General features: G+C 37.5%; 1 protein-coding gene across 1 annotated transcript; it reads right to left on the reverse strand.

Annotated features, from left to right (window-relative positions):
* Positions 1-3,190: 3,190 nt before the first annotated feature.
* On the reverse strand, positions 3,191-6,849 carry tob1a (transducer of ERBB2, 1a). Its single transcript, XM_079401447.1, has 2 exons — positions 6,560-6,849; positions 3,191-5,248 (listed from the first exon to the last, which is right to left on the reverse strand). Exon 2 carries the CDS (start codon positions 5,055-5,057, stop codon positions 4,083-4,085), a length of 975 nt encoding a protein of 324 aa, XP_079257573.1. The 5' UTR covers positions 5,058-5,248; positions 6,560-6,849; the 3' UTR covers positions 3,191-4,082.
* Between the last annotated feature and the right edge of the window lie 6,114 nt (positions 6,850-12,963).

The raw sequence follows: 12,963 nt of genomic DNA on the forward strand, positions 1-12,963 counted from the left end.
GGCTCTGTGTCTAGATGCATGGATCATTTCTGTTGTCACAAAATGGGAAACTCAGGGTTTGAGAGTGATTCCCAAATGTCATTCAGTGACCCTGAAAATCTAAAAATGGCTTTAGATTCAAATTTTTATAGAAATAGCTATGTCATGTAAAAACAAAACAAACTCGCTTTACATGTTGGTCACTCAGTTTCTTCCTGTGTACATTTCTCGACCAAAAAATAAGAACATGTGTAACATACTTGTGCTTTTAGTCTAGCTATACAAGACAATAGCACATATCATCAGTTCAGTATATACTGTAATATATACATAACCTGTTTTTTCTTAATTTAATACTTCTGTAGGACCCATTAAATTGATCAAAAGTGACTGCGGCCATTTATAAGACTTCAAATAAATGCTGTTCTTTCATCAAATAATTCTGACACAAAGCATCAGATCTTACAAACACATGAAACAGCACAACTGTTTTCAACATTAATAATAATAATAAAAAAGTTTCCTGAGCATCAAATCATCGTTTTTGCAAATTCAAATTCTATGATGCAAATTCAGATTTGCATCACAGGAATAAATTATATTTTAAAATATATTCAAATAGAAATAAGTTGTTTTCAATTGTAATATTACTTCATAATATTTTTTCATTTTACTGTATTTTTGAATAAATAAATGCAGCCCTGGTGAACATTATAAAAACAAAAAAAAAGAAAAAAATATATTTTTCAAAGTTGTATGTTCTAAATATGTTTATATTATAAATGCCCCTCTTAAACTTTTGTTTTAAACTTTCCATATGTATAAATATCTATGTGATTCCCTTCAGTGACTAAACACTCACATTTCCCATCATCCCCCACACTGTTTCATCACCCAAAACTTGTCAGCCCTACGACTCCTCCAAGGACAGAGGCTGAGGTATTCCCAATATGTCGCTATCCTCTTCCCCTAGCGTTCGGTGATAAACAGCGAGTGTGATCGTATCTTCTGCTGCCACCCTGAAGCCTGCACCTGTCTCAACATGGTGCAACTCATCTCTCTGACTCACTGAGTTGGCAAAGTTCAGAGCTGCGCTGAAAGGGAGCTGCCAAGCTTAACACCTACATGCGACCGTGCAGCCACAGAGGCACATGAAGACGCCTTGCAAGGGCTTTATTTTCCTGACCTCCACTTAGACAATAAGCCTGGCAAGCTGCCTTATTTATTCTGTGTTTTGTGGCTATAGGAAGAGGTTGACGTTCTGGTAGAAGGTGGTAGCTTTGACAGTTGAGAGCAAGAGTGCACATTTACAGATGTGGTCTAAACTGGGTGAATTTAGGGTGAAGAACATCAGACTATCCAAAATATAGATGAGTTTGTTTCTTCATCAGAACAGATTTTGAGATATTCAGAACTGCATCACTTGCTCACCAATGGATCCTCTGCAGTGAATGGGTGCCGTCAGTCCAAACAGCTGATAAAAACATCACAATAATCCACAAGTAATCCGCATGACTCCAGTCCATCAATCTTATAAAGTGAAAAGTTGCATGTTTGTAAGAAACAAATTCATCATTAAGGCATTTTAACTTTAAACCATCACTTCTGGCTAAAATACCTGTCCATAATCCAAAAAAAATGTTTTATCCAGTGAAAATGTCCATATCCGGTTGCCGTCTCACATCAAAATCCACCAGCATATTTGTTTAAAATAAGTGTCTTGCTTATAAACAGTACTTGATCTGTGCATAGTTCTCCCCTGAATCAGACAAGACCACTTTGTCCATGAAGAAAGCAATACTATGGATAGAGGACTCAGACGAAGTTTAAAACATCTTGATGGATAGATTTTCACTTCATAAAACTGATGGGAGTGGAGTGGTGTGGATTATTGTGATGTTTTTATCAGCTGTTTGGACTCATTCTGACGGCACCCATTCACTGCAGAGGATCCACTGGTAAGCAAGCAATGCTAATCCAAACACCACTACATCCTGGATGGCCTGAGGGTGAGTAAATATTCACCAAACTTTCATTTTTGGCTAAACTATTCCTTTAACAATCTTAAGAACATTTCTCCACTATAAAGAACCTTTTGTGGAATGGAAAGGTTCCATGGATGTTAAAGGGTCTTTATAGAACCACAAATACCAACAAAGAACCTTTCATTCTTATCTTGCGAAAACAGCATTTGTGAACAAATTAATAAAAGAGCTCCTGTGTTTTGTCCTTATTTCCATTTCTTTCACAGAGAGCCTCACATTGTATTAGTTAATTTAGCTGTAAGACTCAGAAAGCTCGCTCTATTAGACATCGACATTATGCAGGAAAGGGAGGGTGACAAAATCTACCAGAGAAAGTAAGGTTGTGGGTTAACTCATCTGCGAATTCCCTCCTCAATTCACTTTGCTCAATCAACTTAATTAGAGCTCTAAATATAGATCCATGTAATCAGAAGAGCTGTTAAACGCTTAGACCAGCTAGCTGACATTAATCGAACAACCATTCATTTTGAATCCAGCAGCACCCGTTTATACGGCTGTGAAAAACACGGGAGGCACGATACTGCAAAACATAGCTCAGCCTTCACATAATTCTGCTATAGCATCATGGGAGAATCCAAAACAGATTCAAATGCTCATCTTCAAAAGATACAAATATATGAACTTGTTTTTGCATAACAAACCTGGTTAGTCTCTTTCTTTTTGAAGGTTTAGTGAATGCTTGTGGTTTAGGGGGCGACTAGTATAAAAACAACCTGGAATTATTTCAATTTCAACCTCTAATAATCCCATTAAACAAAGCTCCTCTATTCTTCTGAAAGAGCATGGAGCTCACAACAACAAGGTCACAGTTCAATTCCCAAGGAACACATATACTGATAAAATGCATCTTAAAGGCTTTGGATAAAAGCATCTGGCAAATGGATACATGCAAATGAGGAGCGCAACTTACATTTCATGACTATAAGAATAAATGCTGATCTGACCACTACACTATGAGTCATGGCTACTTACGTTATGGAAACCCATTCATGGAAATGTACTCTTGCATCTGGAGAAGACAAGGGGAAAACATTTTCTTAAGCAGACTGAAAACGAGAAAAGTAAAACAGTAACCTTGGAGCATGTATGAGTAATATTCAGTTTGTAATGAGAGGAATAAAAGAGATATAAAATGAAAATTTGAATAAAAAGCTTAAGACCAAGAGTATAATTTCAAGCATTTTAATACAAACTTAATAAACTATCAGTCCCTCTTTACATGTAAGACACTGACTCCAAATACTTTGTTATACTATTTGTTTTTGTCAAGTATTGCACAATGTTGGTACAAAATTAATATACGATTACATTTTGTCCATAGTATAGCAAAAATCTTTGAACTCTTAACAGAAAATACAACTTATTTTTCTCCCCCCCCCCAAAAAAAGCAAATATTTTTAAATCCCAACACAATGGAATATTCTGTACACAATCTTTAGAATAGTTGATGTTTTTAAAGATGGATTTCATTTTACAATTTCAATAAAAAAAAATATAACAAAAGCTGCTGCAGCCATCACAGATCACTGGAGTAGTAAAAAGATATAAATGCAATATGTCGTAGAAACAATATATACTCTGATATTTTACAAACTTTCTACTAAATTAATTATACAGTTAGAAAAAAGACCAAGAAATCCCTCATTCAGCATTCAGGCCAATCCTCGGAAATTGGCTGTGTAGCTATATCTTGAATACTATTAGAGGCCTTGATTTGTAGTTTTCTTCTTCATAAAGATATCTTAAAACAGTCAGTAAAAATAATTTTGTGCTTGTTTGGCAAAAGAAAACAACTTAAAAAAAAAAAAACAATATGAGTTTAGATAACTAAGCTTGATTGTACAACAAGCTTAACCGTAAAAAGAATGACAAAAATACTCAAGGGAACAACATGGTTCACCCTCGGGCTCATCGTTTGACTTATTCACCGGGACTTTACAGTTGAAATGTTGCTTTGCGATTTTCTTTTTGTTTTTTTCCATTTTTGGGGGATTTTCCAAACGTGATCTTTCCGCCGTCCCATCACATATCTCTGGTCATTAGTAGTATTCTTGCTTTCTAGTTGGCCATCACTGGCTGGAATTGCTGGTTAGAATACTGCATGTTGCTCAAGCTGAAACTCAGACTGTCCATGAGGGACTTCTCATTAAGGCCCCCATAGGCTGCAAACACGTCAAAGGCATTATTGTACGGGAGAGGGCTGAGATTGAGGGGCGTTTCCCCGGGGAACATTGCACTTGGGCTGCCCTGCCCCTGGAGATTGGGGAACACAAACTCCTTGGCATTGGGAGACAGGGCAGAGGGTTTCTGCGGCTGACCGCCCAAGCCGATGCCGTAGAGAGAATGCATGGAGGTGGACATGGCTTTCTGCTTCAGGAGGTTGTTTACATTCAGGCCCAGGTTAGTGGGGGAGTTTCGGGTCACCTTGTTGGCATTCCGGCCGTTGGTTTTCATTTTCGTGGAGCCAAATTTGGTGGCGGCGAAGCTGGCAGTGGTAAAGGTTAAAGGTTGCGTAGAACGGCGCATGAAGGTGGGGCTGACCGCTGCCGACTGGCCAAACGGTGGGGATGGGGAACTGGAGGTGGGGGACATGCCTAGGGGTTCGCTAATGGGCATGAAGACCTGGGCCTCTGGGTTAAAACTGTTCTTGATCTCCTTGTCCAACTCCAGCCCATTCTCATTACTGTCGTCCACATAGAGCACCTTGACGGGTCCCTTCTCCCCAATCTGATAAGACACCTCGAAAGGATCAATCCAGACACTGAGGTCCTGAGGCAGGTTGTTGCGGACATCCTCAATGTCCAACCCACTTTCTTTGGCTGCTTGCTCTACAACTGGGTCCACTTTCTCCCCGACATGTATACACCTGAATCCAGACCCTTTGTATGGCTTGTCCGGGTACCAATGTCCCTCGTATTTCTGTTTCAGCTGTCGCTCCAACTCCTCGCCAAAAATGTTGACACGTCGCCTGGGCAGCTTATTGTACAAGTACGAAATTATGAAGTTGAGTGCTACTTGAATTTCAAGCTGCATAGCTGCTGCGCTGCCCTGAAGTATCACCACCGTTGGCTGTTTGAATTCGCGTATTGTGTTGTAAGCCACCAGAGGGCAAGGCTTGGCTCGAGCCAGGCAAATAAACAGAAACTTGGGGCAGGGGAAACGGTTCAAAACAAAGTGCTGGTTGCAGAGGGAACGTCTCAGTCCACAAACGGCTGATCCGGTTCCTAGAGAAAAGCAAAAACAAATAGCGTGAATAACTCCAGCTCATTATTCTCAGCTGGAAATAATAAACTGGAACATGTCAGGTTTCTTAATAGGGAGTTCATTAAAATAGCTTGAAATGTTTTGATAAAACAGCTTGCGCATTCGTAACCTTACAAAAAATGAACCATAGTTTTACTACAAATAAAACCAAAAAAAAAACATGGTTACTCTAGTTAAACCATGGTAAACACAAATTAACCCTGGTTTTGCAACACTAACCATAGTTTAACCATGGTATTTGTAGTAAAACTGTGGTTATACAAATGGTAGTCAATATGCCTAAAAACAAGGTTATTACTACAATTTTACTATAATAAAACCATGGTTAATGTTCATAAAGGTAGGCTTGCGAGCAGATTAGATTTTAACACAAGTACACAAACTAAGCTTCAATGCACTGGCTGAATGGTGCTTCCACTCTAGTTAAATTCAAGACAACACCTTGTGTCGAGCATATATTAGCACTAAGCTAGTCCTATAATTGCAGTTTACCATTATAGGAAGGATGCACTGGGGCTCGCGCAGCTGATAGAGTTGCATAATAACTAACTTGCCCTGACTAGACCTACACAACCGTAACCAATCTACTGCTGTCTGTCGCCATAATCGAACTTTATCCTTAGCTCCTCATGTATGGCTGTAAAACAAGAATGCGATACTTTAATCATTAAACCTGGACGTGTCACGAGGAGAAATAAAAAACAGTCAGCATACGCACATATCGGCGTACGGTCGTCGATGAAGCGAATAGATATCAAAATGCGCTTGAATGTTAAACCAAACCGATAAATGGTTCGCTTTACGCCTTGGTTAGCAAATATAAAAGCAGACAGTGTTTGGTTTATACATGTACAGCGAGTATAGGACGCCAGAGATCGTATCGTCGCGCACACCCAGTTCACAGCGACCGCGAGGACACAATGTACACTTTAGAAACAGATACATATCTGCTATATTACTAATGCATCATACAAAGGTACTCATTTAAAGACAAGAGAGCAGTATATGCTGTAGGCTATTCTGTGCAATTCGACCAGGATGTGTTGACAAATTAAATCTAGCCTATATCATATTCTATGGTGATCATTTGCACTTCTATGTATATCTAGTGTATGTTTCTGGTGTAAGAAGGTATTTTGAGCTCCTAAAGTCTACAGCCCACGACTGACGCAGCAAGCTGCCTTCATTTAAATTAAACTATTACAGACAGCGCTTTGCAATAACGAGTAATGCAAGAATAGCAATACCATTCAAAGAAATTAAATACTTACTTGAGTTTACAAAACGACGATTTTCAGTAGTTGCAGTAGCCTTAACTAGTGCAAATAGAAAACTTCAGATATAAATACTTTCTTCACATTAACATAAAGGTATTCCAGTTGGTTGACTTGAAATGTTTAGTTTTTCTTCTTCTTCTTGTCTTGCTCCCAGTTATCTGTAAGGTATTTGCTGTTTCACCTTCCCAATAAGCTTCTCTCCACCCCCTCTATATGGGTGTTTTACGATTTCGTCCCCTACTGCTGTCATCCGCCTCTATTTATAGTTTTCCTCCGCCACGGACACGCGGTGGGCGGCGACGCGCTTCCAAAGGTCACAACAAAACGAGCTTCGAATCCGCGGCATATGATTGGTCAGGCATGAGCGAGAGGCGGGTCCTACTCCTGACGTCCTTCAAGCCCATTGGCTCACTTTACCATCAAGCAAAGAAGGGGCGGGATTTAAGACACTTACGTTGAGCCCGTCATAAAGGCTCTTGACGTCACGCGTTACCTAGTACCACAAAAAAGACAGGCTATTCATGGAGGTATCGTATATCATTTCCATGTTCATATTTCGCAAACATGACTGTTAAAGAGACATTTATGCCCCTAAGTGGATCAAATGACTGAATACATATAAAGGCTAAGTTAAGTAGTGAGCAGACATGGCAGAACTGAAGAGCATAGCTTTGGTGCAACCTTAGCTGATCTGTTTATCACTGTTTTGTATGACCAAGGCTGCTGTTGTGCAGGGGAAATCTATTTGAAATGAAATTTCATCAAACACAAAATGCCAAGCTGATGTGTTTTGAAGCAAAGAAACGCTACTAAAGGGAGGTTTCCTTTTATCCACTACAAGACGTGAAATCTCTTACATGTAAGTTAGTGTTTTGTGAACAGAGTACACACATAAAGCATAACAAAAACTAATGTTAAGCATGAAACTGGTTGATAAAAACCATGCTATAATAATTATATCACTGTTAGCAAAAGAATAAAGCCTGTGTGCCAATGTGCATAATTCAATGTGATATTAGTCATTTTCGATACTGTTTAGGGCAGATAGGGTGGGTAGTATGCACATTGGGACCCAGGGCATATCTATCCTTTTTGATTGGCTACAAAACAGACAGGAATGATGTATGGTTTGTTAGGATAGGGCAATATTTGGCTGAGATACAACTATTTGAAAATCTAGAATCTGAGGCTGCAACAAAATCTAAATATTGAGAAAATTGCCTTTAAAGTTGTCCAAATGAAGTTCTTAGCAATGTATATTACTAATAAAAAATTAAGTTTTAATATATTTACGGTAGGAAATTTACAAAATATCTTCATGGAACATGATCTTTACTTAATATCCTAATGATTTTTGGCATAAAATAAAAATCTATAATTTTGACCCATACAATGTATTTTTGGCTATTGCTACATATATACCCCAGCGACTTAAGACTGGGTTTGTGCTCCAGAGTCACATATATATTTGATGACAATGATGACTCAAGTCATGTAAATGTAGGATTGCAGTAAAAGGGGGGAAAAAACAGGCTTAGTTAGGTTAAATTATTTTATCCCTTGTGATGCTGAAAACCCTTTACCTAATTTGATGTTCTTGGCCGAAAATTACCAGCATTTTAAAAAAATCTCTAATTATGCTATATTAATAGGTACCAAATCTTGGATTCAATCTTTATTGTCAGCATGTAAGAAAAAAACACCATTATTTGTGGATAATTTTGGCAATGTTCATTCAAAAACTGAGGTGCATAAGCATCAATCAGTTCCAAAAAGAAATACAAAACCTAACCAATCTAATAAAAAGATTGAATTCAATATTTGGTAGTAGCAAGAAATTTGAAAAGCATTTATTTGTAGGCCGGTCATTTTTACCTGCAAGTGTAACAAGGTAGGAAAACAATCCTAAAATAAGCAATCACTTTTTTTTTTTTTTTTTTTGAGAAGTTGTTATACTCTGTCTGAGCAAAGTCATTACGTTTTCGTCCAATGCAATAACATTGACTAGCATTTTCAGGAAAAAGAAAATCCTCTCTTGGTCAAAATAACCAGAACACAAAATGAGGGTTAATATAACTTATTTGAACTAATTTGAGGTTATCTTGATGCATCCCTGTTTGAGAATCAATACGCTAAATGTAGCTCCTATTAACCCTTTGATGCACACGCTATGAAAACCCCTTCTAATGCACAACATGGGTCTAAAATGGCCCGTATTCATTTTCTGTTATTTCATGCTTCACTGGGTATTTTTTTGTTTTATCTTTTGAAATCAGTTTATTTCAGCATTTAATATTCCCTGATCTATAAATTCCATGATTAATGAATATCCTAAATATATTTATACAATGACCACAAATTAATATTTTGTTTTTTTCCTAGGTTTTGTTTTACTACATCAAGTTTACACACATGGGTCAAAAATGACCCATCTATGCAAGCATGAAAAAACAAAAGAATAAAGACATTTTGTAAAAAAATATATATATATTAGCAGTTATTTAGATCAACACATTTAACACTTTAAATATGTTTATTTGCCACTTTGTCATACATAACTTATGCATATCACTGATAACCGATAACACTGAAATTGAACTGTCTGTAGTACAACTGTAGTGAATTATAGTGAATGTGACCGAATAGATGAAAATAAAACTAACAAAATAAAATCACACAGGTACAGTGCCATCTCAAATTGCCATCTCAGTGCTTACATGCCTCACAAATGACAACTACAGGTTTGTGCTCCTTGCACACAGGCCTGGCACTGAACACCAGCTGCTGACTTGTCTGTCTTTGGGCAGATCCTGGACCTCTTCCTCTTCGATTGACCTATCTGTCTGGGTGTTTTTTTTATCCCACAACTTCCCTCATTGCCTCTGTAATATGGTTTCGAAAGTGGGGCCTGCCCTCCAAGCACCTCTTCATATGTGGCACGACAAGCTCTTTGACCAGCTCCTTTGTGCATTGGTCACACCACCCATGTAATCAGGGTGTTGTGCAGTGAAGTTGGTGTAGGCCAGGGATGGTCAGCGTCGGTCCTGGAGAGCCACAGTCCTGCAGAGTTTTGCTTCAACCTTGACAAAAATGCACCTGCCTCTAGCTTTCCAGTAGCCCTTAGACCTTGATTAGCTTGTTCAGGTGTGTTTAATAGAGTTGGAGCTGAAGTCTGCAGGAATGCGGCTCTTCAGGACCAACATTGGCTGCCCCTGGCATTGAGGATGGTAACATCCAGCACATTGTACCACAGAACCATGGGCCACCTCCATGTTCTCTGCCTACATGAGTAGGTACAAACCATTTTTTACTCTATCTATTGGACTGGTCTGAGTTTCGTCTTCAGAGGACTCATCAGATAAGTCTTCAATGTCATCCCAGAGTTTTCTTCTTCTAGGAGAGCTGCATTTACACCCACAACTCCAGATTGACCCTGTGGCACATAGTCTAGGTCATCAGCATCAGATATATCAGACTCTGAATCAGGACTAAGAGTTGCCTGATCTTCCTCATCATGCAGCATCTCTACAAACGTTTCAGCCGTTAATCTAGAATAACTGGGATCAGTCATACTAACACTCTAGATATAAAGAGTGCACAACAAGCACTTAATCATGTATACACTGATTATATATCGTCAATGTCAGACAGAAACCTTGTATGTCCAAAACCATTACATTTCAGAAACACTGACGGACATAAAGGGTGACCAATAGCACTGATTTATGACAACAAAAAAAATTATAAAATATGGAGATACAAGGTTTCTGCCTGACAGCTATGGTATATACCTGCATATAATATATTATTTTGACTTTTACTTTGTTGACCTAGCTAACATTAGTTAGCTAAAATAGTATAAGTCAACAACAAGCTAGTTAATAGTATTAGACATGTTTCTTTGTCTCACTAGTAATAGATTTCAAGGTCAAGGTAACCAACATTAAAATATTATGTCCAGTTATCTTCCACAGTATATCAAATATTTTCTGTAGTAATAAATTATAAAATAAGACTAAATGCATCAATTATACACAAGCAGTCATGTTGAGTTGTTAAATTTGGGGCAGGTGAATAGTTTTCTGCAGTAAATATGCAGAAAACTATTCTTAAAAAAAAAATAGTTACTTAAAAAAACAAATAGCAAATAATCAAAGGTTTCTATATGGGTCATTTTTGACCCATGTGTGTAAAACTGATGTAGAAATACAAAAACTGTGTTTTTTATAAAGTGAAGAAAGGAAAAATAATGTTTTGTGGAAATCAAAAACAAGATATTTAATGTATACCTGGAATAATAAATGATAAAATGCATTTATTTTAAAGATTCAGTAAAGAAACACTCATCCATGACTGAAATAACATAGGAAATGAATACGGGTCATTTTAGACCCATGTTGTGCATTAGAAGGGTAGTGACACAAAAACGATTTTTATTAAAAAAGTAAGAAAGAAAAAATTCAAATAAGAATATGTGATGATCAAAAACAAGTTAATTGAGGAATTCCTGGAATTCTGAATGATGAAATTAATTTCTTGCAAAGATATAAATACTTGCAATGATAGATCTATTGCATAAACTAAATAATATTTTCTCCACTCCAGCTATGTGATTTAGTTATTCATTAAACCACCCACATCACAAGTGCAAAATACAGCTCAGGACATGTACTCCATGAACAGCTCATTTATAAATTTCTTGCAAAAAAATAAACTCAGTCGGGTCACTTTAGACCCATGTAGTGCATCAAAGGGTTAATAATAAATAGTTATAGTTTCTAATATTAATTAGAAATTGATTTTAATTAATTTCATTCATTTTGATGCTATTGCACCTGTGGACTTTTTAATGCAGTGTAACTAATTTCATTGGCGTCACTGTTAGCTCATGGGTGCAATTCAAATAAGGATCACTCATCACATTATTATCTGCCCGGGCAACCAGTCTTAATGATGGGGATATGATGGGACAAGAGTGGACCTGGGGTATGACTCAGTTAGACATCACTCTGAGTGCACTCCCTATTATTTATACAGCAAACAACCTACCAAAAGCCAGTCATGTGTTTGTCTGGCCAGAAGATTGTAGTATGAAAGGCCAAGCAGATAAAGATTCACATCTGTCTGTCACTGTTTTATTGTACTTTGGTGTTAGAAACTACCTTCCACACCAAATGGCTCCAGACTTCAAATGATATGTAAATGAGTTCACAACTGCCTCAGTGAAAAAACCTTTGTCTTCACTCTTTGTACTGTCATTTTTAGAGCTCCTGTTCATACAGTTATATTCTATACCTTTCTATATATATTAATGAGATTAACTTTGAAGATACAACAAAGGCTCCGAGTGACTGCAAAGATATCTATCTATCTATCTATCTATCTATCTATCTATCTATCTATCTATCTATCTATCTATCTATCTATCTATCATGTACAGTGCCCTCCACTAATATTGGCACCCTTGGTAAATATGTGCAAAGGCGGCTGTGAAAATAAATCTGCATTGTTTATCCTTTTGATATTTCATTCAGAAAATTCACAATATTCCCACCTATCACTGAAGTAAAATAATTGAAAGTGGGGGGGATCTCATTGTGAAATAAATGCTTCCTCTAGTTCATGTTGGCCACAAATATTGGCTCCCAATTATTGCAACGTCCTTTTCCGAGGGTAACAGCTCTGAGTTTTCTCTTATAATTCCTGAAGAGTTTGGAGAACACTTGATAAGAGATCAGAGACCATTTTCTTCATACAGAATCTCTCCAGATCCTTCAGATTCACAGCTCCATGTTAGTACGTCTTCTCTTCAGTTCACCCCACTAATTTTCTATAGGGTTCAGGTCAGAGGACAGGGACAGCCATGGTAAAAGATTAATTTTGTGCTCAGTGACCAATTTTTGTGTTTATTTTGATGTTTGTTTTGGATTGTTGTCCTGGTAGAAGATCCAAACATGGTCCGTTATACGATTTCTAACAGAGGCAGCCAGGTTTAGATATTTTTATGGTTGGTATTTGATAGAATCCATGATGTCATGCATCTGAACAAGATGTCCAGGACCTCCAGCAGAAAAACAGGCCCACAACATTAAAGATCCAGCAGTATATTTAACCATGGACATGGGGTACTTTTTTATCCCGGTTTGTACTAAACTCATCTGGTGGGTTTGCTGCCAAAAAGCTCTTTTTTTTGTTTCATCTGACCAAGCCAGAAGCCAGTGCTATTTGACGTTCCAGTCGTGTCTGACAACTGAATTTGCTGGAATTTGTTTTTGGATGAGTGAGGATCATTTTCCTTGAAACCCTCCCAAACAACATGTGATGATGTAGGGGATGTTTGATATATATATATATATATATATATATATATATTAGGTTTCTGACCCCAAGACTCAACT

The sequence above is a fragment of the Barbus barbus genome (assembly GCF_936440315.1).
Source record: "Barbus barbus genome assembly, chromosome: 3".
NCBI lineage: Eukaryota > Metazoa > Chordata > Actinopteri > Cypriniformes > Cyprinidae > Barbus > Barbus barbus.